The 26,446-nt window shown below is 47.0% G+C and overlaps 2 protein-coding genes across 2 annotated transcripts in view; both read left to right on the top strand.

Annotated features, from left to right (window-relative positions):
• Positions 1 to 8,279, top strand: part of SLCO1A2 (solute carrier organic anion transporter family member 1A2) — a gene marked incomplete at both ends in the record, with an annotated part of 30,618 nt that extends 22,339 nt beyond the window's left edge. The window contains 4 exons of the mRNA XM_083366565.1: positions 2,218 to 2,402; positions 4,088 to 4,152; positions 6,054 to 6,171; positions 8,033 to 8,279. Coding sequence (XP_083222691.1) covers positions 2,218 to 2,402; positions 4,088 to 4,152; positions 6,054 to 6,171; positions 8,033 to 8,279 — 615 coding nt within the window. The remainder of the gene's footprint in view (positions 1 to 2,217; positions 2,403 to 4,087; positions 4,153 to 6,053; positions 6,172 to 8,032) is intronic.
• A 14,137-nt stretch (positions 8,280 to 22,416) lies between these two features.
• LOC310642678 (solute carrier organic anion transporter family member 1C1-like) overlaps positions 22,417 to 26,446 on the top strand; it is a gene marked incomplete at its 5' end in the record, with an annotated part of 38,094 nt that continues 34,064 nt past the window's right edge. The window contains 2 exons of the mRNA XM_083366564.1: positions 22,417 to 22,600; positions 22,726 to 23,135. Coding sequence (XP_083222690.1) covers positions 22,417 to 22,600; positions 22,726 to 23,135 — 594 coding nt within the window. The remainder of the gene's footprint in view (positions 22,601 to 22,725; positions 23,136 to 26,446) is intronic.

The following is a 26,446-nucleotide window of genomic DNA, read 5'->3' as shown; positions in this document are numbered from 1 at the left end:
AGAGAGTAGAAGCATCATGTAAGAAGGAAAGAGGAAGGGAACTAAGACAGGGCTTTTCAACCTTTTCACCCATTGTACCACTTTTAGGATATGGCAACATCCGAGTACCACCAGTCGCCTAGCAAGATGTCAAAAAAGTTGATGACCCCCCAAAAAAGGAAAAAAGTGATGAAGTACAGGTAGTGCTCGACTTACAGCAGTTTGCTTACTGACTGTTCGAAGTTACAATGGCACTGAAAAAAGTGCCGCCACAGCCGAGCAAGACACCTGCCTGCCCGCCCGGCGGCGCTCTTCCTCCTGTCCGAGGTTTTCATTGTTGTGAGCATTTCTGTTGAGGAATGGCAGCAGGGGTGGGGTGGGGTGTTGTTTGGGTTTTATTCCCCACCCCCTCTGCTGGGTGGTTGCAGCAGGTTTTGGTCACTTCACATGACCCTGGGACACTGTGACCATCATAAATATGAATCAGTTGCCAAGCATCTGAATGTAAACCACAAGACCCTGGAGATGCTGCAACATTCCAGCTGATCGGCGCTTCTTCTGGGCTCAGCAGAAGCCCCAGGATCAGCGCCGAGCTCCAGCTGGAGCATGGCGCTGATCCTGGCGCTTCTGCTGAGCCCTGACATCCCTGCAGCTCCAGCCATCTCTCGCTCAGGCTTGTGCGGTGCTGCCACCGGTTCAGCTCATTCCCCTCCCCCGCTACCACTTTTCTAGGATGGTCGTGTACCACCTGCCAGATGCCAATGTACCACAGGTGGTACCCGTACCAGTGGTTGAAAAGCCCTGAACTAAGAAGTACCAGCTGAATAGAATAACCCTTGTGTTGAAGGAGCAGCACTGATTGCTGGTTGACTTCCAGACCCAATTCAAGATGTTGATAGTCATCTCCAAGCTTCAGTATGGATTGTGCCCTTGTTACCTTTGGGATAATCTGTTCTTCTCCTATAGGATCTAGTCAGGAAGGGGTACTATTTTCCCCCATCCTGGAAAACTGGTGGGTGAGGGTCCTTTTCAGTTGCCTTTTGAGTAGCAGCTCCTTCACCATGCCATGATTTAAGCCCCAAAGTCATTTTAGCTTTGAGTCTTTTACCCTTTGGAAGAATGGTGGAAATAGTCCTTTGGAGATTTTCTTTTTTTAATCCCATTTATATCCCGCCCTTCTCCGAATACTCAGTGCGGTTTACAATCTAAGCACAAATCAATGTGCTTAGCAGTAGCCTTCATTCTATGTATATGCCTGCTTATTAGGGCTTTCACACACACACCCCAAGCGGCATTATTACAAAGTCAGCTTAATTGCCCCCAACAATCTGGGTCCTCATTTTACCTACCTCGGAAGGATGGAAGGCTGAGTCAACCTTGAGCCTGGTGGGACGCGAACCTGCACTAATTGCAGGCAGCTGGTGTTACTTAAGGAGGCATTAGCCCACTGCTCCACCAAGGCTCCACCAAGATAAAGATCTTTAGTAGATGACTGGGATATATCAGTGGATAGTGGCAAATATTTGTAGCTCGGGTGTAGGATGTGGGTGAAGGTTTCTTCTCATCACAGACCTCCACTTGACACACCCACACCCGAAGCCCTTATAAACAGAAGAACACCGACAGCCACTAAATTCCACTGAAGAGGTTACCTAGGCTGGTAATGAAACATTCGGAAACCAGCCCACAAGCTCAGAGAACGAATCTTCACCCTCAGATCAGTGGATATTTGTATATGCAGGTAGTCCTCGACTTACCATTGTTCATTTAGTGACCATTCAAAGTTACAACAGCTCTGCAAATAGTGACTTGGGACCATTTTTCACATTTACGACTGTTGCAGCGTCCTCGTGGTCACATAATCAGAATTCAGACGCTTGGCAACCTGATCACGTTTATAATGGTTGCAGCATCCCACGTTGGTCACGCCATCCCCTTTTGTGACCTTCTTACAAGCAAAGTCAGTGGGAAAGACCGATTCTCTTAGCAGCTGTGTGACTAAGGTAACAACTGCAGTGACTCGTTTTACAACTGGGGCAAGAAAGGTTGTAAAACGGGGCAAAGCTCAACAGCTATCTTGCTTAGCCACAGAAATTTTGGGCTCACTTGCGGTCATAAGTTGAGGACTGAGTTGTTGCACTCGAGACTAAAATGGCACCAACAGTCTCCACTGGAGGTTAAGAGCAAGCCACTCAAGATGCATGCAGCCTTAAATTGTTTCTACTGATATTTTAACAGGTCCTTTCAAACTGCTCCTGCATTTCGGCACCGGGATTTCTATTGGGGAATGGTTCGGCACTGCCAGGACAGTGCCACAGAGGGAAGACGTGTGACACAATGCTGAATTATTTCTTAATTTTATCCTTAATCTGCTGTTTGATTTATTCGTTTGGAGCCATGCCAGGTTACATGGTTCTCATAAGGTAAGAAAAGGGGGAAGGGCAAACCCTGTTTAAAAAATTAAGAAAATTAAGAAAATTAAGGAGCTATTTCCTGTTAAAAAAAGGTAAAGGTTCCCCTGCACATGCATGCTAGTCGTTTCCGACTCTAGGGGCCGGTGCTCATCTCCGTTTCAAAGCTGAAGAGGCAGCGCTTGTCCGAGGACGTCTCCGTGGTCATGTGGCCGGCATGACTGGACGCCAAAGGCACACAGAACGCTGTTACCTTCCCACCGTAGTGGTCCCTATTTTTCTACTTGCATTTTTACGTGCTTTCGAACTGCTAGGTTGGCAGAAGCTGGGACAGGTAACAGGTGCTCACTCTGTTATGCGGCACTCAGGATTCAACCCGCCAAACTGCCGACCTTCTGATCGACAAGTTCAGCGACCTGAGAACAATTGACCAGTGGAACGACTTGCCTCCAGAAGTTGTGAATGCTCCAACACTGGAAGTTTTTAAGAAGAGATTGGACAGCCATTTGTCCAAAATGGTATAGGATTTCCTGCCTGAGCAGGGGGTTGGACTAGAAGACCTCCAAGGTCCCTTCCAACTCTGTTATTCTTTAGTCTGTATACTGTATTCTGTATTTATTCTATGTTTATTCTGTGTTCTGCTCTGGGTTTGGATTAGAAAAATGAATCTAACTGTTTAGCTGGGTCATGGATCAGAGGGACAGTTTAGAGCAGATTTTGGCAGGTCAGTGAAAGAATCTGCCCACTTAGGAGAAAAATGGTTTATGCAAATGATGGAGATTTTGCACGCTTCGTGTTTGCCACTGGGCTTTTCCTCCCAGGAGCAGAAAAATTGGAAGCAGCCAAAAATTATGCAAGCTCAAGGATGTGTTGTCCATCCTTCCAACCTCTATTATGAGCTGATCAACAAAAAAGTGCAACTGAATTATGCAGGAAACTGTGTTTTTTTTTCAACAAAAATATGAGCGGTGGTGATGCAGTGGCTAAAATGCAGTATTGCAGGCTAACTCTGTCCACAGAACCAGGGGTTTGATCCTGACCAACTCAGCCTCCCATCTGTTCTGTACCAGCCTACTACTGGCCCTGCAGAAAAGGCAGGGACAACCCCTTTTACAAGAAGGCAAGAGGCTGGAATTAAGCCTGCCAAATTTATTGATACAAAAACAAACAAGACACGAACCAAGAAACAGGAGCTTTTCAAGCGGTTGCCTTCAGCAAACCAGCCCTCCCATGCATTCCCCTTTTATACAGTTTAGGGCGTGGCTTCTCTCTGCCTCCTTCCGAGGTGCCCCATTGCCTTCCTCTGTTTACTCCTGATTGATTGCCTCCTGCATCGGGCGTCCTTGAACAGGGCCAGCTGTGGGTCATCTTCATCCACGCTGTCAGGCTCACACAGCTGGGTCTCCGTCGTGACCAGGTGGGAGGGGCCTGGCTGAGGGCTCTCATCAGCAAGCTCTTCAACACCCCTCTCCTCCTCCTCTTAGTCGTCTGACCCAACTGCCGAACCCACAGGCTGACCCTGAATCACAACATCCTTCCGAGGTGGTTAAAATGAGGGCCCAGATTATTGGGGACAATATGCCGACTCTGTAAACCGCTTAGAGAGGGCTGTAAAGCACTGTGAAGCGGTATATACCGGGAAATCTAAGTGATATTGCTATTCTGATTCATTTCTCAAAACTGCTCTTGTTCTCCAGGTCCCTAAAGCCTGAGGAGAAGTCATTTGGTGTTGGTCTCCACTCCCTGTCAGAAAGAGTTTTTGGTAAGAGAGGGTTGTTACTTTAAGCCGCACTCTACAGCTAGAGAATAGGTAAGAGGAAATCATATCCGTTGGGATGCAGTTGTGAAGCAGTCCCGTGAAAGTGTCTTTTGAGATCGCGCTTCAATAGGGTTAGTGAAACAGCCGACTGGGAGAATGAGGAGGGAAAGGAATGGGTATCAGGTCTCCTGCTCAAAGAGGGAGTTGGACTAGAAGACCTCCAAGGTCCCTTCCAACTCTTTGTTTCTGTACTCTGTAAAAGGTAAAAGGTAAAGGTTCCCTCGCACATGCGTGCTAGTCGTTTCCGACTCTAGGGGCTCATCTCCGTTTCAAAGCCGAAGAGCCAGCGCTTGTCCAAGGATGTCTCCGTGGTCATGTGGCCGGCATGACTAGACGCCAAAGGCGCACGGAACGCTGTTACCTTCCCACCGTAGTGGTCCCTATTTTTCTACTTGCATTTTTACGTGCTTTCGAACTGCTAGGTTGGCAGAAGCTGGGACGAGTAACAGGCGCTCACTCTGCTATGCGGCACTCGGGATTCGACCCGCCAAACTGCCGATCTTCTGATCGACAAGCTCAGCATCCTAACCCACTCAGCCACCACGTCCCCTGTACTCTGTACTTCCTATAAAAAGGTGAAGGTTTCCCTTTCAGTCATGTCCAATTCTAAGGCACAATGCTCATCTCCACTCCTTGGCTGAGGGGGCCAGCGTTGTCTGAAGACTATTTCCGTGGTCATGTGGCCAACATGGCTATGTGCCACAGATGCATTACCTTCTCACCAAAGGGTTACCTATTAATCTACTTGCATTTGCGTGCTTTCGAACTACTAGGTGGGCTGGAGCTGGAGCAAGTAACGGGAGCTCACCCGTTGCCCAGAGCTCAGGGTCTCAAACCCAGGCTGTCAATTCTCCAGCTGACAAGCTCAGCATCTTTAACCAAACAAAGCCAAATCACGTCTCACAGTTTAGCTAAACCTAAGGTGTCCGTTAGAAAAGGTAAGATGGACAAAGCTTCTGGTCTTCCGGAAATGTGAGGATTGAATTATTTTACCCAAAAGGACTGGATAGAACTTTGGATTCAAAGGAAAGAAGGGGGGGGGGTTTGGAGCACATGAAAGCATTTAGATAGTATTATGGGCAAACTAAACACATGCCTGCCTGGGATTATGTTATGTGATCCCTGAAAAAGATCAGCTGTTTTGGGGAATAGCGAACAGGTGCTATAGCATCCCACATGCCCTGAAACATTCAAAGTACTGCTAGTCCTGTGTTCAATAGCATTCATTTTATGCTACTGCCATTTGGGATCCACGTTTCCATGTTATTACTACCTTTTCATCCAGCAGGGCTTGCTTCATTCTGAAATGATAGTAGGAAAGCATCATCCTCTTTTATTTCTTTTTTCAGAAATGGATGATAGATAGTACTCAACACAGATTGCCACCCCATGTACGTTTCTGTCCCTGAACAAAAACGAAAGAGCAAGGATTTCCTTTAAGTTCTCATTATTCTCAGAAAATTTCAAGACAATGCACCTTCTCTCTTCCAAGTTCGGATTCAGGGCATTGAATGTTTTATTTAAGTTCATAACACTTGACATCTCTGCTCTGAATTTGTAATCTTTTGATTCGGAGCATTTGCACATCAGTTTTTGACAGAAAGGAACAGGTCAGCTTCTGTCTGGCCTGAGGCCACCCAGCTGGCTTTGTGCCTTAGGCAAAACTAGAGCTCGCCGTCTCCTGGTTTTTAGCCCCTTGCCTTAAGGACTAACTGGTTCTTGATGCTAGTAACTCCCATCTAAAAGGAGAATAGAGTACAAGAAAGCACTTTTATATCACAAACAGCAAACTACTTTGGTAATTGAAAATGACTTTTCTTGTCTTTATGTCATATGCCATGTAGCTGGAATCCCATCACCTATTTATTTTGGAGCTATGATTGACAGCACATGTTTGAAATGGGGAACAAAGACCTGTGGTGGAATAGGGGCATGTCGGATGTATGATAGTGACACATACAGGTACGACTATTTGATTGTTGTCACTGTTGATTCATATAATCCACCTCTCATCTTTCCCTTCCTTTGTTGAGTCTGGTCTAGTCTGACTGAATCATGCTGTCAAGTCCCTCCACAGAGGTTCACTACCTAGAAAGCAAGATTCTTGCAGATTCACACTGTAATAAGTAAGGGATTACACTGCAGAATCTTGGAAAGAGCCCATTTGTGCTTTGGTTCTCATTTATGTAAATTTAATAAAAGAAACAAACAAGCAATCATGTCATTGAAGGCTTTAAGGCAAGGGGTCCTTGCTGTCTTTGATCTTCTTTCAGATGGAGTACTAATGAGACGTTTGATGCTCATTTGATGTAACAAAAATGTCCGTTTGTTCTCGTTCTGCAATATTTTGGAAACATCCATTTTTCATTCCCAGATTCAGAGAATTCCATTCAATTATTAGTGTGATATCAAGACAAAGCAGTTACTCAATGTCTGGTCTAACACATTATTTAGCTTGCAGTCAACTATTATTCTAGGATGTTTTTCCAAATATTATTACCAAGCAAATTATTCCTATTGAATCATATCATATCGCAACATGACATCATATTAAAAGGAAATTATGGATTTCCTTTTCCTATATAAAGCGCTCTCAATTAGTCAGTCCTTTCAGCCCATCTCTCTAAGCCAGGAGTCTTCAAACTTGGCCCTTTTATAACTTGTGGACTTCAACTCCCAGAATTCCTCACCCAGGCATGCTGGCTGAGGAATTCTGGGAGTTGAAGTCCACAAGGCATAAAAGGACCAAGTTTGAAGTCCCCTGCTCTAACCTATGAGGATAATTTTGAATTTTATATCTGTCGTCTTGGGTAGCTATTCCATGTAGCTTTATACCATTTGAATACTAGGTAAGTATATTATCTCCACCTTCTTACCTAAGTCATCCATAAATATCAAAGTTCAAGGCATAGGATTGCACTTTGCAGTACAGATAGTCCTTGACTTATAACCATTTGTTTAGTGACCAAAGTTAGAACGGCAGTGAAAAGAGCGACTTAGGGCCATTTTTCATCTTATGACAGTTGCAGCCTCCCCACGTTCACATGATCAAAATTGAGATGCTTGACAACTAGCATGCATTTATGATGGTTTCACTTTCCTGGGGTCACGCGATCATCTTTTGTGACACTCTGACAAACAAAATCAATGGGGAAGCCAGATTCACTTAACAACCGTGTTACTGACTTAACAACTGCAGTGATTTCCTTAACAGCTGTGGCAAGAAAGATCCCAAGTTGTTGGGAAAAACTCAACAACTGTCTTGGGCTCAGTTGTGGTCATAAGTCAAGGACTAAAGGTAAAGGTTCCCCCGCACATGCGTGCTAGTCGTTTCCAACTCTAGGGGCCGGTGCTCATCTCCGTTTCAAAGACGAAGAGCCAGCGCTTGTCCGAGGACGTCTCCGTGGTCATGTGGCCGGCATGACTAGACACCAAAGGCGCACAGAGCGCTGTTACCTTCCCTCCGTAGTGGTCCCTATTTTTCTACTTGCATTTTTACGTGCTTTCGAACTGCTAGGTTGGCAGAAGCTGGGACGAGTAACAGGCGCTCACTCTGTTACGCGGCACTCGGGATTCTACCCGCCAAACTGCCGAGCTTCTAATCGACAAGCTCAGCGTCCTAACCCACTGAGCCACCGCGTCTACCTGTACCTTATTCCACTTTAGGAGAAATGACAAATACGTGGTAGCACAAAGGAGAAAAAAAAACGCCACTAAAACTGAAAGCTTTTAAATAAAGTGGAATCCGTGGCTTTAAACAGAGCTACTAGATTTAGTGACTGGGGATTGCCTTGTATTAATGCAGTTCAAATTGTCTTCCTAGATTGTTATACCTTGGATTGCCATCAGTTCTCCGAGGGGTGTCCTACATCCCATGTGTGTTTATACTCCTCATTTTAAGGAAACAGACCAAGGATCAGGCAGGGCAGGACCAAGAATTGGAAGCCAAAGAAGAGGAAATTAAAGAAACAGAGCAGAAGGAAATGGCTGCCTTTCAGAAATGTACAGACCCACAGCAAGAGACAGTAGAAACAACGGTGAATGAAAATGTGGACCTCAAAAAAGACTGATGAGAAAAAACCTGTATCCCAAAGCAATGAGATACAGGTATTTGTGTTTCTCATAACAATATCTGAGGAATATACACATTTAATACTCCAGAGTCTGGTACGTTTCTACTGTTAAGGTTGTAAGAAATATATTAAGTTCTAATACTGAATTCTGATCTGCTGGTGTTCTGTTCGTATGTGTGTGATTATTATTTTTATTATTATTATTATTATTATTATTATTATTATTATTATTATTATTATTATTATTATTATTATTATTATTTCTGTTATTTCAAAATGTCTTCAAAGGAATGGAAGAAAATATGATGAAGCCTGATGGAGTTTTCCACTATTTTCACATGGGACTTCATTGTACGATCAGTCTCAAAATCCCATAAATGAAGTCTTTTCCCAGACAGGAGCTGATCAGACCCAAAATTCCATAACTTCAAGAAAGTTCCAGCATTTTACTTTCAGAGTCCAGGGAGAGACCTAGCATAGAAAAATGGTTTGACTCAGGTCCTTGTAAGCTAAATGACATATAAAATCCAGATTTCTAAAAAAAAAGTCTATTGGGGTCCTTGTTGCTCTCTCAGCTTGGTTGTTTTCTTGCAGATGTTTCATTGCCCAACTAGGTAACATCATTTATTTATTTTTATTTAATTAGATTTGTATACCGCCCTTTCCCGAAGGACTCAGGGCGGTTTACAGGGTAATTAAAACAAGAAATACAAAAGTTAAAAACGATTAAAAAAATTTCAACAGTCCCTGAAAAAGTAAAAACCCCCAATTAAAATTAAAATTAAAATTCTCAGCCTGGGTCAGAGAGCTTGAAGAGCCAGGTCTTCAGGTCCCGGCGGAATGAACGGAGGTTGGGGGCAGTCCTCAGCTCCACAGGCAGCTGGTTCCAGAGGGCAGGCGCACCCACTGAGAAGGCCCTATCCCTGGGTGTTACCTGCCGGCAATCTTTTACCGGCGGCACCCTGAGAAGACCCTCCCTGTGGGAGCGCACTGGACGAAGGGAGCTTGATGCTGGCAGCAGGTGTTCCCTCAGATATCCCGGACCCAAGCCATTTAGAGCTTTATAGGTCATTACCAGCACCTTGAATCTCACCCGGAGGGCAACCGGAAGCCAATGCAGCTCGCGGAGTAGAGGTGTTACATGGGAGTATCGGGAAACCCCCATCACAACTTGTGCAGCTGCATTCTGCACCAGCTGAAGCCTCAGAGTGGTCCTCAAGGGCAGCCCCATGTAGAGAGCGTTGCAGTAGTCTAAACGGGAGGTCACGAGCGCATGAGTGACTGTGCGTAGGGCATCTCGGTCCAGGTAGCGTCGCAACTGGTGCACCAGGCGAACCTGGGCAAAAGCCCCCCTGGTCACGGCTCCTATATGGTCTTCAAAATTGAGCCGGGAGTCAAGGAGGATGCCCAAGTTGCGAGCCCTATCAACGGGGGGTAACACCTCACCCCCCATCGTTAAAGATGGAATGGTCTGGTTAACCCGAGATGCCGATATGCACAGCCACTCAGTCTTGGCAGGGTTGAGACGAAGCCTGTTTCTCCCCATCCAGACCTGGACCGCCTCCAGGCAGCAGGACATCACGGCGAGGGCATCGCTGGGTTGGTTCGGGGTGGAAAGAAAAAGTTGGGTATCATCAGCGTACTGATGATACCCCACCCCAAAACCGTGAATGATCTCACCCAGCGGCTTCATATAGATGTTGAACAGGAGGGGCGAGAGAACCGACCCCTGAGGAACTCCACAAACAAGAGGCCTCGGGGTGGATCTCTGCCCTCCCGTCAACACTGACTGCGAGCGGCCCAGGAGATAGGAGGAGAACCACCGTAAAACGGTGCCTCCCACTCCCAACCCCCTGAGACGCCGCAGTAGGATACCATGGTCGATGGTATCAAAAGCCGCTGAGAGATCTAATAGGACTAGGACAGAGGAGCAACCCCTGTCCCGAGCCCGCCAGAGATCATTCACCAGCGTGACCAATGCCATCTCCGTGCTGTGTCCGGGCCTGAAACCCAATTGGTACGGGTCCAGATAATCAGTTTCCTCCAGGAAGAGAGGAAGCTGATGCGCCACCACACTCTCAACAACCTTCGCCAAAAAGCAAAGGTTGGAGACTGGACGATAATTATTTAAAACAGCCAGGTCCAGGGCAGGCTTTTTGAGGAGGGGTCTCACCACCGCCTCCTTCAAGGTGGCAGGGAAGACACCCTCCTTCAAAGAAGCAGTTATTACTGCCTGGAACCAGCCTCGTGTCTCCTCCCGGGCCGCATAAACCAGCCAGGAGGGGCACAGATCCAAAAAACAGGTGGTGGTGCTCAGCCTCCCCATGATCTTGTCCACATCATCAGGGGAAACAGGATCGAACTCAGTCCAGATAACATGCTCAAGACTGTCCAATTCCTCCATGTCAGACTCTGCCCAGTCAGAGTCCAGACCGGCCCGGATCTGAGCGATTTTGCCTGCCAGATGATGACTAAACTCCTCGGCTCGTCCCTGCAAGGGATCCTCCCTCACCTCCTGGTTAAGGAGGGAGCGAGTCACCCTAAACATGGCGGCCGGGGGATTATCTGCGGACGCGATGAGGGCAGCGAAGTAATTAGACCTCGCTGTCCTCATCGCCGCAAGATAAGACCTTATAAAGGTTCTTAACTGCAATCGGTCAGATTCGGATCGGCTGGACCTCTCTAGACCCCGTCTCCAACGCTTCATCTCCCGGAGCTCCGCAGAGAACCATGGAGCCCAACGGGATCTGCGCTGGGTCAGAGGTCACAAGGGTACAACAAAGTCAAGTGCCTTGGCGGCCGCCCTTTCCCAAACATCCACCAAGGCATCGACTGGGCTGTGAGTGAGGGTGATGGGTATAGACCCAAGTGCCATCTGGAACCGTTCCGGGTCCATTAGGCGCCTGGGGCAGAACCACCTGGTCGGTTCCGCCGCCCAGCGGTGGGGGGTGGCGTAACGGAAGACCAGCCGCAGGAGATGATGATCTGACCATGACAGGGGAACAATGGTTGGAGAACACCCTCCCAGATCATCCCACCACTGTCCAGACAGGAACACCAGGTCGAGAGTGTGACCCCCCCACATGAGTCGGGCCCTGAATTACTTGGGTCAGGCCCATGGCCGTCATGGAAGCCATGAACTCCCGAGCTAACTCAGACGACCCTCCCAGTGAAGGCAGGTTGAAGTCACCCAGAACTATAAGCCTGGAGAACTCCACCGCCAACCCTGAGAGGGTATCGAGCAGCTCGGGCAGGGCTGTTGCCACACAGCTGGGTGCCAGGTATGTGAGCAACAAGCCCAACTGAGCCCAAGGCCCACATCTCAGGAGGAGGGACTCACTCCCGGCCATTTGGACAATGGTGGTCTCCCGCGGGCATAAAGTCTCCCGGACAACCACCGCCACCCCACCACCCCTTCCCTGAGCCCGCGGCTGGTGTAGCACACGGAAACCTGGAGGGCATAACTCGGTCAGAGGAACCCCTCCCTCCGAGCCCAACCAAGTCTCCGTGATGCACGCCAGATCCACACATTCCATCATCAGTGTTAGACCCCCCAAGGACCCCACACAACTGTGTAGCTCAACTGAGCTACAGATCTTTCGTCTATTGGCTGTCTAATGTTGCTGAATTCTTACAAACCATTTGTTATTCCACTATTATACGTTGTCTCTCACACACTCCTCTAAGTATTTATTCCTATACTGAAATTTAAGATAAGGAACACCTCTTTGTGGACTTTTCACTCTACCAGTTTAAGCTTTCAAACTCAACGGTGGGATCTAAGAACTGAATTAATTTCAACTAGTTTCTTGGTTTCAAAACTAGAACCTTAAGACTAAGGCATTTGTTTTTCTTTGAATACTGGCAGAGTTACCAACTAGTCTGATGCCTTGGTAAGATCACACTTGTACTATTTCATCCATGATATAAAAACATGTTGAGGCTCTAGAAAGATTATAGAGAAGAGCAACAAAGATGATTAGGGGCAGTGGTGGGATTCAAATATGTGAACAACCGGTTCTCTGTGTGGATGCCACTTCCAGAAGTCCATTCTGGGCCTGGCCAACAAAAAATTAGCTACCAGTTCTGCCACTGTGGTGAGAACTGGCTGAATCCCACCACTGATTAGGGGGCTGGAGGCTAAAACATATAAAGAATAGTTGCCAGAATCCGGTATGTCTAATTTAATGAAAAGAATGACCAGGGTTGATATGATAGCAGTGTTCCAATATTTAAGGGACTGCCCCAAAGAAGAGGGAGTCAAGCTATTCTCCAAAGCACCTGAAGGCAGGACAAGAAACAAAGGATGGAAACTAATCAAGGAGAGAAGCAACCTGCAATTAAGGAGAATCTTCCTAACAGTGAGGACACTTAACCAGTGGAAGGGCTTGCCTCCAGAAGTTGTGGGTGCTCCAAAACTGGAGGTTTTTAAGAAGAGATTGGATGACCATTTGTTTGAAACGGTATAGTGTTTTTTGCTCGAGGGCAGGGTTGCACTAGAAGACCTCCGAGGTCCCTTCCAACTCTGTTATTCTGTTATTCTGATACAGTGACTAGGGCCTAGTTCAGGGGTCTTCAAACTTGGCCCTTTTATGACTCATGGACTTCAACTCCCAGAATTCCTCAGCCAGCATGCCTGGCTGAGAAATTCTGGGAGTTGAAGTCCATGAGTCATAAAAGGGACGAGTTTGAAGACCTCTGGCCTAGTTCATAACCTTGGATATATTTATTGTGGCTTTATTTTACAATTAATACCCTGTGAAACAAGTTTCACTGATGTAGTTGATTAATACATAGGGGCAGAGAATAAGGTCTTTTTTTTAAAAAAAATGAATATTTACCTTATTTTTATACTCCACATGGGCAAAGCCTACCATGCTGGGAATAGAACATTCTAAGAAAGGACATTTCATTCTTCTCCTAAATCACAAGATCTGATAGTGGAATGGCAATTTAATCCTCTGAACTTACATGAACCGAAACTTAGTTCTTTGCTAGAAACTCTAATTTCTCTTAATTTATATAGACGTCTCCCATCAAAAAAGGGGTCTTCCCCCCCCCATCTCCCCTTGGTCTTGCCAAAGGTGATTCAAGAGCAACAAGGGATCTGAATCTCATTATCTCATAATAGTAATGCAATCCACTTCCTCATAAGCAAGAATTAAAAGCCTCTTCAGCATTTCTCTCTCATTACTTGCTTTGTGCCAAGGTACCCTGGGAAACTGGGAAGGATACACTGCGTTAAGTCCCACAGTGCGGAGAAACAACTCTTTGTTATTTCAACACAGTTTGATCTCTCCCTCACACTCTGTTCCATTTTTCTAAAAGGTTGCCAAGAATTTTTCAGCCCTTGCATGACTCTAACGAAGCCAGGCAATGCTTCAGAGAATCTAAGGCACCAAATGTTTGTTTAGCAGTTGGAAACAATTGGTCTACTGTGGAGAATGTGAACATCTGCTTACCTCCTGCAGCCTAGACTGTCCCCAGTTTTTCCAAAATGTCAGCTTCCATCTTTCCAAGCATTCATACATGTTTCTCCTGCAATTTGCAATGTGCAGTTTGCAGCGTTTGCGTGTTTCTCCTGCAGTCTGCAACTGTGTAAGAGAATTGGTTTACAATGTCATCCTAATTCCCTCACGTATGACATGAAGTTTGCTTGGACTTGGGTTAAAGCAAGCACAACTACACAATCCCTACATAAGGGAGATATCCCTAGGTTTGGGGGGCAAAAACCCCTGTGATTTATGGAGATACAAGTAATAATAATAGTTGTTATTCTTATTAAACTAATAATAATAGTTATTATTCTAATTAATCACAGTTAATTGTTAGCTTAAGCTCAGAAACTCATGTAACCCTGACAACATCAGAAGAAAAAGACTTTTATTTTTTGGTTGAGTGGAGTGAGAAAATGGATTGGCTGAAAAAGAGGAATTGTGAAAGAAGGAAAGATCCCATTGTTTTTATAGAAGATAAATAAAATGTATCTTGGAAGAGAACTGAAAATGGTCCATAACTTTCAGTGGAGAAAGTCAGGATTTTAATCGAGTTGGGGGATTTTTCACACGAGTTTCTATGCCTCTCAAAATCCTTCACTCAAAAATGGTGGAAGAAAAGCTAGAGGGACTGAAATCCTGAACAGAAATATTCCTTTCTCATTTCCAAACATTCTCATTCTTCATTTGTTTCTAAATTAATACTGTAGATGCTCCTTTAGGTGATGTAGGAAAAGGTAACAAATAATCACTATGGCTACCAGTCAAAGGGGGGTTTCTTCGGTAGCCTGGCTCTCAAACTTTCATTTCCCCACCCCTCTCGCCCACAGTTTTGGGATGAAGATCAGTTGAAAAGGAGAAAGGATAAATACACTTTTTGGACCGAGTGGGAGCACAGCCCACTTTTTCAGGCAGGTGGCTGATCAAAGAAAGTAAGGGGGAATGAAATCTCTTTAAAGTGGACTTTCTAAAGGCCAAAACCTTTATGGGCTGCTTCTAGAGGCGAAAACTGATCAGCCAGCTGGACTACCATGAATTTCCTAAGGTTGCATCAGGACAATGGTTAAAATGCAGCATCATTTTTTTTATTGTATTAAGATACATTTTTAAAAACATAAACTCACTCCCTCCCCCTCCCCTCCCCCCTCCCCTCCCTTACCCTCCCCCCCCCCCCGACTTCCCAGAGCTGAATACAGGGTATAAACTTACAAACGTAAGCTAAAATATGCTAACTAACTAAAAAAGACACATTAAATTCCATCGCACTTTAACTCCCCTTAAACATAACTAAATTGCTAACAAATAATGAATAACTAATAATACATCATATAAAACTAATACTTATTCAAATGCTAAATGAAACTTTTTAGTCCCGTATTTATTCTGAATATATTCGATCCATCTTCTCCATTCCACAATGTATCTCTGTTGCGATTGTTCTTTCAAATATGCTGAAATCTTTGCCATTTCTGCCAGGTTTGAAACTTTCAAAGTCCACTCTTCTATAGTAGGCAGTTCCTCCTTCTTCCAATATTGCACTACTAAAAGTCTTGAATGCAGCATCATTTTTGATGCATTGTGGGACGTGGAGGGGGAAAAAATAGAACTGCAAAAATAAAAAGGAAATTTTGGAGGTTAACAACAGAGTTTATTTCATGCCCCAACTTTTTTTTTTGTTACCTATATTTACTCAAAAATCTCTGCCTAAGGAGTATATCCAGCCCACGCTGCGTGTGTTGTGTATTTGTGAGGAGGGATTTCTACAAATCTTGGGGGATTTCCTGAGCACAATAATCTCTCCCTCTTCGCCCTCTGTCCAGAAGGCTGCTTGGCCATCCCATCATTGATTTCCAGGTTTAGACATGATGCTGAGCGAGAGAGAGAGAGATGGACTGAAAGTTATTCAGCGAGATTCCATAGCTGATGTGGGAGTCTTCCCCATTCCTAATCTAGCATGTTAACCAGTACCGAATACTGGTTATTTGTGTTCCCCAGCAACTGAGGATGAGAAATCTCACAAGATATTGCCCGTCTCAGCTGAAATTGGAAGATTTAGAGAGCCACTGTAGTGTAGTGGTTAAGGTACTAGGCTAAAACCTGGTGACTGTGAGTTCTAGTTCTGCCTTAGGGACAAACCCAGTTGGTGACGCTAGGCCAATCCCACTCTCTCAACAGGAGGAGGAGGAGGAGGAAGGGGGAAGGCCAGGAGAAGGGTGAGGGGTGAGGGAGAGGGAGAGGAAGGGGGCAAAGATAAAGCACTTCTGAAATCTTATGAAGAAAACTGCAGGATTTTATCCAGGCGGTTGCCAGGGATCAACACCGACTTGAAGGCACAAATAATAATATGAATTTTAATTATTGGTTTCCTTAAAGCAGCGGCCTCTTTGTGTTCAGGCTCATGCAGAAGCCTGCAAAAAAGTCAGGCTACTTTAATAAATAGCAGAAGGATGCTGTCCTTGCAACCATGTGCAGATAAAAACACTTTTCAGAGTACGCACGACACTAGTGAAAAATCTTTCTTCCTTTCTGGTCCAAATCTTTTAATCTTCAGCTACATCCAATGTTCTGAGCGTGAGAGAAATGTAATCTTCCTGCATTTTGCCCATAACATGCAGGATTTTATTTATTTATTTATTTAAAAGATTTGTATCGTGTTTCCTAATACACACACAGACACAGACACAGACACACACACATATTCCCATCATTCTCACTATCTCTGCCTCGCCTCCCCGGCCATGCATAATGCATAAACAGAGCAAATGGATTAAGATAAATCTAATCTGTTTACCTGTTTTGCTTTTTTGCAGAAGATTTTTTTTTTGAGCCTGCCTTTCTCCCCCTAACAATCTCAGTAGATTAAATCACTAGTCTGTTTGAAAAGGAAAAGTGGATTTATTTTGTTCAAAGTGTAAGTTGCACTGTAAAAAACAACCTGTGTTGCATCATCCATGAGGTGGGGGGGGGTGTCTTTTCCAAAAGTATGCCCATAAAGAAGGAGAAGGATCATCTACGAATAAAATCAACTTCTTTAATTCTAACCCTAACCCTTTAAAGAAAGCTTGCTTTAATTTATTTCCTTTTTTCCTGCTATTTATGCTGGAATTCAAATGCCCCATTTGCCCAAGAGAAGTGTTTCTCAACTTTGGCAACTTAAAAATGGGTGGCCTTCATGCAAGCTGGGAATCCTGAGAGCTGAGATCCACCCATTTTCAAGTTGCCAAGGTTAAGAAATGAGGGTTTCATATTGGTTGCATACACACAAAATACTTAGATGGAGTTAGCATCTTTGGCTAGCAACTGTTGGAGAAGCACAGGCAGAGGTGGGCTGCTGCTGCTGCTGGTGGTGGTGGGTTGGGGTGGAATTAAACAAGTCATCAGCCTGGAATCATTATGTGTCCACAAATACTCCAAGTCCAGCCCTCTCTTGACCTTTATTTGATGCCAATTTAGTGCTGAACTTTAGTCAACTAGATTCTTGTGTATAGGCTTGGACAATATACCTTCTGAGCTACAATGTATTGGGTGGTCCTGATTCTTTGAGCCAAATGGAAAACTAAAGAATGCTACGGTATGCTTAAGTAAGGGGTGTCAAACTCAATTTCACTGAGGGCCGCATGAGCATTGCGGTTGCCCTCAGGGGGCTGGGTGGGTATGGCCAGGGTGGGCGTGGCCTACTGGCTGGGCGTGGCTAGAGTGCGTATGGCCTACTGGCTGGGCGTGGCCAGCTCTACATCGTTCGCATCAAGGGTGCCTATGGGGGCCCAGGCAGGAGTGGGACAGATCTGAGGGTCTCTGGCAGGAGGAGGGTCTCTGGGCCAGGGCCAAGGCAGTGGGGGCCGTTTCCTCACTGTTTCCAGGATGGCTTCGCAGGCCACATGAAACCACTTCGTGGGCCGGATCCGGCCCCCGGGCCTTGTGTTTGACATGTCTGTAGCCTACTGGGGAAAAAAACCCTACATGGTGTAGCTGGAGGGAGACATCTACAGTACTTCATGGCTCAGCCCTGCCATCATGGTTGACTTACAACCATTCATTTAGTGATCATTCAGAGTTATAATGATACTGGGGGGGAAAAGTGACATGACGATTTTCCCCTTTACCACCGTTGCAGCATCCCCGTGGTCACATGATCAAAATTCAGACGCTTGGCAACCGATTCATATTTATTCGTATTCCATGGGATCATCTCTTGTGATCTTCTGACAAGCAAAGCCGGGGGTGGGGGGGCACCAGCTTACCCTTATCAACCCTGTTACTAACTTATCAACTGCACTGATGCCCATAACAACTGTGGCAGGAAAGGTCGCAACATGGGGCAAAATTGACTTAACAACTGCTTTGCTTAACCGCAGAAAATTGGGGCTCCATAAGCTGAGGACTATCTGTACTGTTTTGAGCACTAAGCTCATGTTTAAATGCACTCAGCCCAAAACACCAAGCCCAAAAGCGCAGCATAGTTTTGGCATGCATCGGAAGCCTCCTACGGCTGTACTCTCTACCTGTACATGCCAATCAACTGCTATGATACCTGCTACAACATTGCGCAATGGAGGTGGATGGGTGGAGGGTGAAAAAAGGTGTTCCTGAAGATACCAAGAGTTTAATTTAACTGAAGGAGGTATTATGTTTGTTTTATGTTTTATTTAATTTATATACCGCCCTTCTCCCTGGGGACTCAGGGCGGTTCACAGGGCATATAAATAAAAATACAATACTATACAAAAGTTAAAACAAAGATTAAATCAGTGCCCAATTAAAAAACAATAATGCAATCTAAAATGACAATTTAAAACCCAGCTCCCCATCAGGCCAGACCGGTCAATTCAAACAAATGGGTCTTCAGACCACGACGGAAAGTTCGGAGGTCCGATGCCGTCCGGAGCTCCACCGGCAGTTGGTTCCACAAAGCCGGGCCACCCACAGAGAAGGCTCTCCCCCTGGGGGCCGCCAGTCGGCATTCCCTGACCGGAGGCACCCTGAGGAGGCCCTCTCTGTGGGAACGCACAGGGCGGAGGGGAGTTGAAGCCGGCAGCAGGTGGTCCCCGAGGTACCCCGGACCCATGCCATGTAGGGACTTAAAGATCATAACTAAAACCTTGAACCTCACCCGGAAGACAACTGGTAACCAATGCAGCTCGCGGAGCAAAGGTGTAACATGGGAGTACCGGGAAACTCCCAAGACAACTCTCGCGGCCGCATTCTGTACCAGTTGGAGCCTCCGAGTGGTCTTCAAGGGAAGCCCCATGTAGAGAGCATTACAGTAGTCAAGGCGAGAGGTCACGAGCGCATGAGTGACCGTGCACAGGGCATCCCGGTCCAGATAGGGCCGCAACTGGCGCACCAGGCGAACCTGGGCAAAAGCCCCCCTAGTCACGGCCACTACATGATCTTCTAGGGTAAGCCGTGAATCTAGGAGGACTCCCAAGTTGCGAGCCCTATCCACGGGGGGTAAGAGCTCACCCCCCATAGAAAGAGATGGAACATTTTGAATGTCCCGGGATGCCGGAATGCACAGCCACTCAGTCTTGTCAGGGTTGAGCTGAAGTCTGTTCCTCCCCATCCAGACCCGAACCGCCTCCAGGCAACGGGACATCACAGCGAGGGCATCACTGGGGTGGTTTGGGGTCGAAAAGAAAAGTTGGGTATCATCGGCATATTGATGATACCCGACTCCAAAACCACGAATGATCTCACCCAGCGGTTTCATGTAGATGTTGAACAGGAGAGGCGAGAGAACCGACCCCTGAGGAACTCCACAAACGAGAGACCTCGGGGTCGATCTCTGCCCCCCTGCCAACACCGACTGCAAACGTCCCAGGAGATAGGAGGAGAACCACCGAAGAACCGTGCCTCCCACTCCCAATCCCCTGAGACGCCGCAGCAAGATACCATGGTCGATGGTATCGAAAGCCGCCGAGAGGTCTAATAGGACTAGGACAGAGGAATATCCCCTGTCCCGAGCCCTCCAGAGATCATTCACCAGAGCGACCAATGCCGTCTCCGTGCTGTACCCGGGCCTGAAACCCGATTGGTAGGGGTCCAGATAATCCGCTTCATCCAGGACCAGAGGGAGCTGATGCGCCACCACACTCTCAACAACCTTCGCAAGAAAGCGAAGGTTGGAGACTGGACGAAAGTTGTTCAATACAGCTGGGTCCAAGGCAGGCTTCTTGAGGAGAGGTCTCACCACCGCCTCCTTCAAGACGGTGGGGAAATAACCCTCACTCAAAGAAGCAGATATAACCGCCTGGAGCCAGCCTCGTGTCCTCTCCCTGGCTGCATAAACCAGCCAGGAAGGGCACGGGTCCAACAAACATGTGGAGGAGCTCAGCCTCCCCATAATCCTGTCCACTTCATCAGGGGTCACAGAATCAAACTCTTCCCAGATAACATTGACAAGACCGTCCGTGTCCTGATCGCCTGACTCTGCCCAGCTGGAGTCCAAACCGGTCCGAATCCGAGCGATTTTATCCGACAGATGTTGACTAAATTCCTCGGCACGACCCTGCAAGGGATCCTCCCTCACCTCCTGATTAAGAAGTGAGCGAGTCACCCTAAACAGGGCGGCCGGGCGATTATCTGCGGACGCAATGAGGGTAGAGAAGTAATTACACCTCGCCACCCTCATCGCAGCGAGATAAGACCTAATATAGGTTCTTAACCGCAACCGGTCGGGTTCGGATCGGCTCGACCTCCAACAGCTCTCTAGGCCCCGTTTCCGATGCTTCATCTCCCGGAGCTCCGCGGAGAACCATGGAGCTCGCTGGGATCTGCGCCGGGTCAGGGGCCGCAAGGGTACAACCCGGTCAAGTGCCTCAGTGGCTGCCCTTTCCCAGGTTTCCACTAAGGCATCCGCCGAGCTGTGAGCAATGGAGGCAGGTGGGGACCCCAGCGCCGCTTGGAATCTATCAGGATCCATTAAGCGTCTGGGGCGGTACCATCTAATTGGTTCCGTATCCCCACGGCGGGGGGTGGCAAAACGGAAGACCATCCGCAGGAGATGATGATCGGTCCATGACAGGGGCATAATAAATGGAGAGCCCCCACCAAGATCATCCAACCACCGTCTAGATAAAAAAATCAGGTCAAGAGTGTGGCCTCCCTCATGAGTTGGTTCAGAAATTACTTGCGTCAGGTCCATGGCCGTCATGGAAGCCATGAACTCCCGAGCTAGCTCAGATGAGCCTCCCAGGGATGGTAGATTGAAGTCTCCCAAAACTATAAGTTTGGGAAACTCAACCACCAACCCTGAGAGGATATCAAGCAGCTCGGGCAGGGCTGCCGCTGTACGACTAGGCGAAATGTACATCAGCAGCAAACCCAACTGCGCCCCAGAACCAAATCTCACAAAGAGAGACTCACACCCGACTATCTGAGAAACGGTGGTCTCCCGCGGACATAAGGTCTCCCTAATAATAACCGCCACTCCCCCACCCCTACCTTGAGCTCTAGGCCGGTGCAGCACCCGGAAGCCTGGTGGGCAGATGTCAACCAAAGGGACCCCACCCTCTGGGCCCAACCAGGTCTCCGTGATGCAGGCCAGGTCCGCATGCTCACCCTCAACTAAATCCCTAACGAGGGGAGCTTTGTTAACCACGGACCTGGCATTCAGATACACCAGCCGGAGCTCAGGAGGCTGCACATCCTCGCTCCCAGAACCTCGGGGAAGAAGCAGAGGGTCGGAGCGCCTCACCGCTTGCAAGTAGCGGAGATGGCCCTCCCGGTAGCGATACGGCCCCCTGTCTATCCGCCTGCTGCCATTCCCCGTCGTGGGAATTGGTAATCCCACGACCCGCTCTTGAGCTCCGGAGACAGCGACACCCCGTTCTCCCGCCGCGCGGTCAGACCCAAGTCCGGCCTGAACCATGGTTGATTGGCCACCCCCCAAGGCCAAACAACCCTTATCACCCACCCCCCTCCCTAACCCTATAAAAAATCTAGATAAAAAAGTGATCAGAGGCCTTCTGTTAACTTTATATTGACGGCCCCTGCCCCTGCCCGGCCATCTCTCAGGGTCCCAAAACTCGGGCCCGTCATCGAGGTTGAAGGTGTCTAAAGAGGCGGGTCGCACCCAGGAGAGGGGGGCTCCCCTGAGGGCACACAAATCCGTGCTAGTATATTTCCGCATAAGTCTAGCAAGTCCAGGAAAGGCGTCCCATTAGTGGGAGGATCGAAGCATAAAGACAGGTATCTTGGTCCCCACCCAACTTCACTGCCACTCAGTTGGGTGCCCCCAGAGACAGGCCACCCCCCGCCCTCTCACGACGGGTTGCAACTCTGTTCCTGGAGGTGGGCCAGATATCCTCTGGGTAGGCAACCCCATAGAGCTCTCACCTCCATGGGGTCGCAGATGGAAAAAGTCAAGCCACTCTCCCACCGTGGCCGATACCCAGTTATGTCCCAAAATCCAAGGGGAGAGGGGGAAGGTAGGCAGACAAGATGATAAGTATATATGTCCATATGTCCGAGACAAAAAGGGCAAGCAGGCCAGGGTAGTGAAGATGGTCCAAATTGCGAACATCGTTGCAAAAGCAGTCCAAAGGCGGTGGGGGAACCACGTCATCCTAGTACCATTATGATGATCCGCGGTCATCTTCTCCGCCACTGAATGGACTGAAGACGCCGTCGCCGCCAAGATGACTAACAGTCGTCCTTTCCACCGTCAAAACGGCCCGAGGGCGACAGTGCCGCTAAAGAGCAGCCCAAGGCGAAATAGGGCAACGTGGAAATCCCACCGCTGGCGAGAGGGCCAAAAGCCGAGAAAGCTCGAAGTCAGTCGCCGGCAAACAGGCATACAGTCCAAGAAACGCTGGTGTAGCCGTAAGCAGTCCAAAAGCAGGCCCCAGAAATGTCTCATCAGCTGTTGGGCCGCTAAAAACGGCCAGAACATACCATCTTCGCCGTCGCCGCCGAACACGTATTGCCGCCGCTGCTGCCGAGCGCAGGCCGTCGTCGGCGCCAGGCGCGGCCCAGACACCACCGCAACCAGCGCCGGGGACACCGCCCACGCCATTGCCGCCATTGCCGCCATCACCATCATTGCCGCCATTACTGCCTTTGTCATCGCCCAAAATCGCCGCCGCCCGAGCAGATTCACCGGCGTCCACCCCGACAACCGGGGCCAGTCCGGGAACGCCTAGGTGGCCCAAAAGGCCCGAGGAGCAGGAAAAAAAACGCCGGCGTCAGCCCCGAGCAGCCGCAGACAAACCGGGGAGAAACAGCTGACAAAGAAGACAGCCGGCATCGGCCCAAGCAGCCGCAAATGGTCCGGAAAAGCCACCGCTGGAAAAGACCGCCGGGAGACAGCAAGAAGCAGGCGGCAAACAGCAGGGCCAGCGGGCGGCCCCAAGCAGCCGTAAATAAAGGTATGGCGTGCAACGTTTCTTGCCAACAGAGTCTTAAAACATACTTAGGTTCAAATGAGTTGGCCAGAGACCAATTCTGGGTGGGCGAGGGGGGTGGGGGTGGGGTGGGGGTGGGGGGAGGAAAGCAATAGAGAGGTTTTCCAAGAAGTTGGCTTCTGCAAATCAAGTATGCTTCCGAAGCGCACAAGAGGTGTTTAATCGTTGCTCCGTTCCAAAAGTTTAAATGCAATAATTTAACAGAGGCCAAATAAGTTTCAACGTGATACTTTTCACCCTGATGAATGGGGAAACCAAACAAGGAAGTTCACAGTGCCCTTTTGGAAGGCAGCCCGCACAGTGTTGTATGCTTGCAAACAGACCACGATTGTTACGGGGGGGGGGGATCGTTACGATTTGTGGCCCCAGCTTGCCTGGAGGCTACGATTAGCAGAATGTGCTCCTCAAGTTCTCTTGGAGAGTGTGTGGTTGCGATGAAACCCCAGGACCAACAATGTTGATCTTCAAGCTTGGCTGTTGGCTTTAAATTCCCTATAGGACAAGTTGTATCACTTTTTTTTAATAAAAAAAAAACTTTTCATAGTGGAACATTTAATTCTCCGATCCTTCTGGAAAGTGCAGGGAAGAGAGAAAACAAACAAAAGAACGGAAGATACAATAATAAGGTAGTTAAGTTTCAAATGTCCATCCTGTTTTATTTACTTAATGTGTTTCTGTGTTGCAGTTTGCAACAGAGATTAAAACAGCAACAGCAACAAAAAGAACAACAAAAACATCTGTCATCCATCCCAGGTCCTTGGGAAAGACTCTACGGGTGGATAAAAATGCCGGATCCAGTCTAAACATATGTGCGATCAACCATAATAATAACAATAAAAAATATAAACAATTTAAAACGTGTTGTTGTCTCTCCAATGTTGGATGCTGAAAGGAAATTCCCACAGCTGAGCATGCCTGTGGGAAGAGATTAACTGGGCTGGCAGTGGAGAAGATGGCTTGTCAGATAACCAAATTCCAGAGTATGATCTTCTATTGAAACTGGCTTAGTAGCAAAGGCAATTGTTTCAGTCATCGAGTAACACGTGCGTGCCAGATATTACAACATTTAGATCAAGGACAAAGATAACCATTTATCTAGAGTATGAAAAATGAAGTTAAGTCACCCTAAAGACTGACTAGTTTTAAGCGAGCCTTTCTCTTAGATGTTTTCTTTAAATCTCACAATCTAGTCTATTGATCTCAGATTTCCTCTTGGTCTCCCATCCCAGTACTAACCCAAGTTCAGCCTTGAGTAGCGATTTCAAGTTTGGTCCTGTTCAGTCTCTATTTGCTATGACCTAGAAAGCATTACAATAGTCTCAATGTAAACTTACCAACATGGAAGCAACTGTGTTTACACCATTTATATATATATACTGTAAATGTATATACATATAAATATATAGAGAGGTATAAAATAAACTATTCTAGAAGGATAGCATGGTATGCTGCAAAAATCCTCCCAGTCACATTATAATATCTGTGCCTCTTTGCTACCGTTGAATGGTTGATTGTACTATAGCTTAGCAAGAGAGATGGACCAGAGAGTAAGATACTATCAACTCAGTTATTGTTTAGTCGAAGCTGTGAATATGAATTGATGAGTAGATTCTTTAGTGTTAACCATTACACTATCAATAAAATAAAGCAAGCTGCTCACAGGCCATTTTAGATCATAATCGGTGATTATCCAGGTTAACCAGTAAGCTCTCTGTTATGGTAAGGGTTTAACCGGGTTTAAAGAAGCTGATTTCTGACCTATAGTGTGAAATATTAAAACAACTATCTTATGTTTGCATCTGAAAACATTCAGATGATGAAGGGAAACATCAAAGCATTTTTTAAATACAAGTAGTCCCCGACTTAGGACCACAGTTGAGCCCAAAATTTATGTTGCTAAGGGAGACAGTTGTTCAATGAGCTTTGCCCCGTTTTACAACCTTTCTTGCCACAGCTGATAAGTGAATCATTGCAGTTGTTAAGTGAGTAACAGTGACTCTGGCTTCCCCATTGGCTTTGCTTGTCAGAAGGTCGCAAAAGGGGATCACTTGACCCCTGTGGACACTGCAACCGTCATAAGTACATGCCAGTTGGCAAGCATCCGAATCTCAGCCACGTGACCCTGGGGATCCTGCAATGATTGTAAGCGTGAAAAAATGGTCCTAAGTTACTTTTTTTCAGTACCATTGTAACTTCGAACAGTCACTAAACGAATGGTTGCAAGTCAAGGACCGCCTGTGCTGAAGAGCGAAGTTTGCAAAGGCCACGGGTATTCCTGGTATCAGATTCCACCAATCAACTTGGTCCCTCTTTCTTCTCAGGCAGCGAAATCGGAATAAAGAATCAGGATCCAGAATGTTTCCATCTAGTGGAAAATGGCTTTTGTAGTCCTGGAGCCAAGCTGTTCTTTGTCATTTCCAAATGCCAGTTTAGACAAATTATTTCATACGCATTGAATAGAGCTTTTCTTGTACTAGGGGTTATCTGAAGTATACTATTGTCTCGAAAAGTTCATGTTCCATGTAGACAAATAGGAAAAGGACAGACCTGCTGTAATTGGAATGCAATTATCGAGATTGGTTTCTTTCCCGGTGGCGTTTGCTGTGGTGTGTTTGTCGAGGGCACTCAAAAGCGGGACTCAAAAGCGGGCCCTTCAAAGCAGATTTTAGATCGGGTAAGTATAAAATTGGAAGAATACTCTGTTATGCAACTTTCAGCCCCCAAGGATGGCCTACAGTCTGAAAGACACATTGAAAGCTGTGGCATCCCAACTTTGTTAGCCAATTTCTGCTAATGATTTTGAGAAAAATTACCTAACTAATTTATCTAAGATGCTAGGGCAGGGGTCTTCAAACTTGGCCCTTTTATGACTTCTGGACTTCAACTCCCAGAATTCCTCAGCCAGGCACGCTGGCTAAGGAATTCTGGGAGTTGAAGTCCACAAGTCATAAAAGGGCCAAGTTTGAAGACCCATGTGCTAGGGTAACCTGTAGGAGCAAACCACAATAGTTTCTCAGAAGAAATACTGATGTCATTTAGACCACCAATCAGAGAACTAGAAAGGTAACGGTTTCCCCTGTCCAGTCATATTCGACTCTGGGGGGCAATGATCGTCTCCATTTCTTAGCCAAGGGAGCCAGCATTGTCCAAAGACATTTTCTGTGGCCAGCATGACTATATACACGGAAACACTGTTACCTTTCCAATGAAGTGGTACCTATTAATCTACTCACATTTGCATGCTTTCAAACTGCTAGGTGAGCAG

The sequence above is a fragment of the Vipera ursinii genome, assembly GCF_947247035.1.
Source record: "Vipera ursinii genome assembly, chromosome: 6".
In the NCBI taxonomy this organism is placed as follows: Eukaryota; Metazoa; Chordata; class Lepidosauria; order Squamata; family Viperidae; genus Vipera; species Vipera ursinii.
The sequence above is the reverse complement of the archived record's forward strand: the minus strand, read 5'-3'. Positions and strand labels throughout refer to the sequence as shown.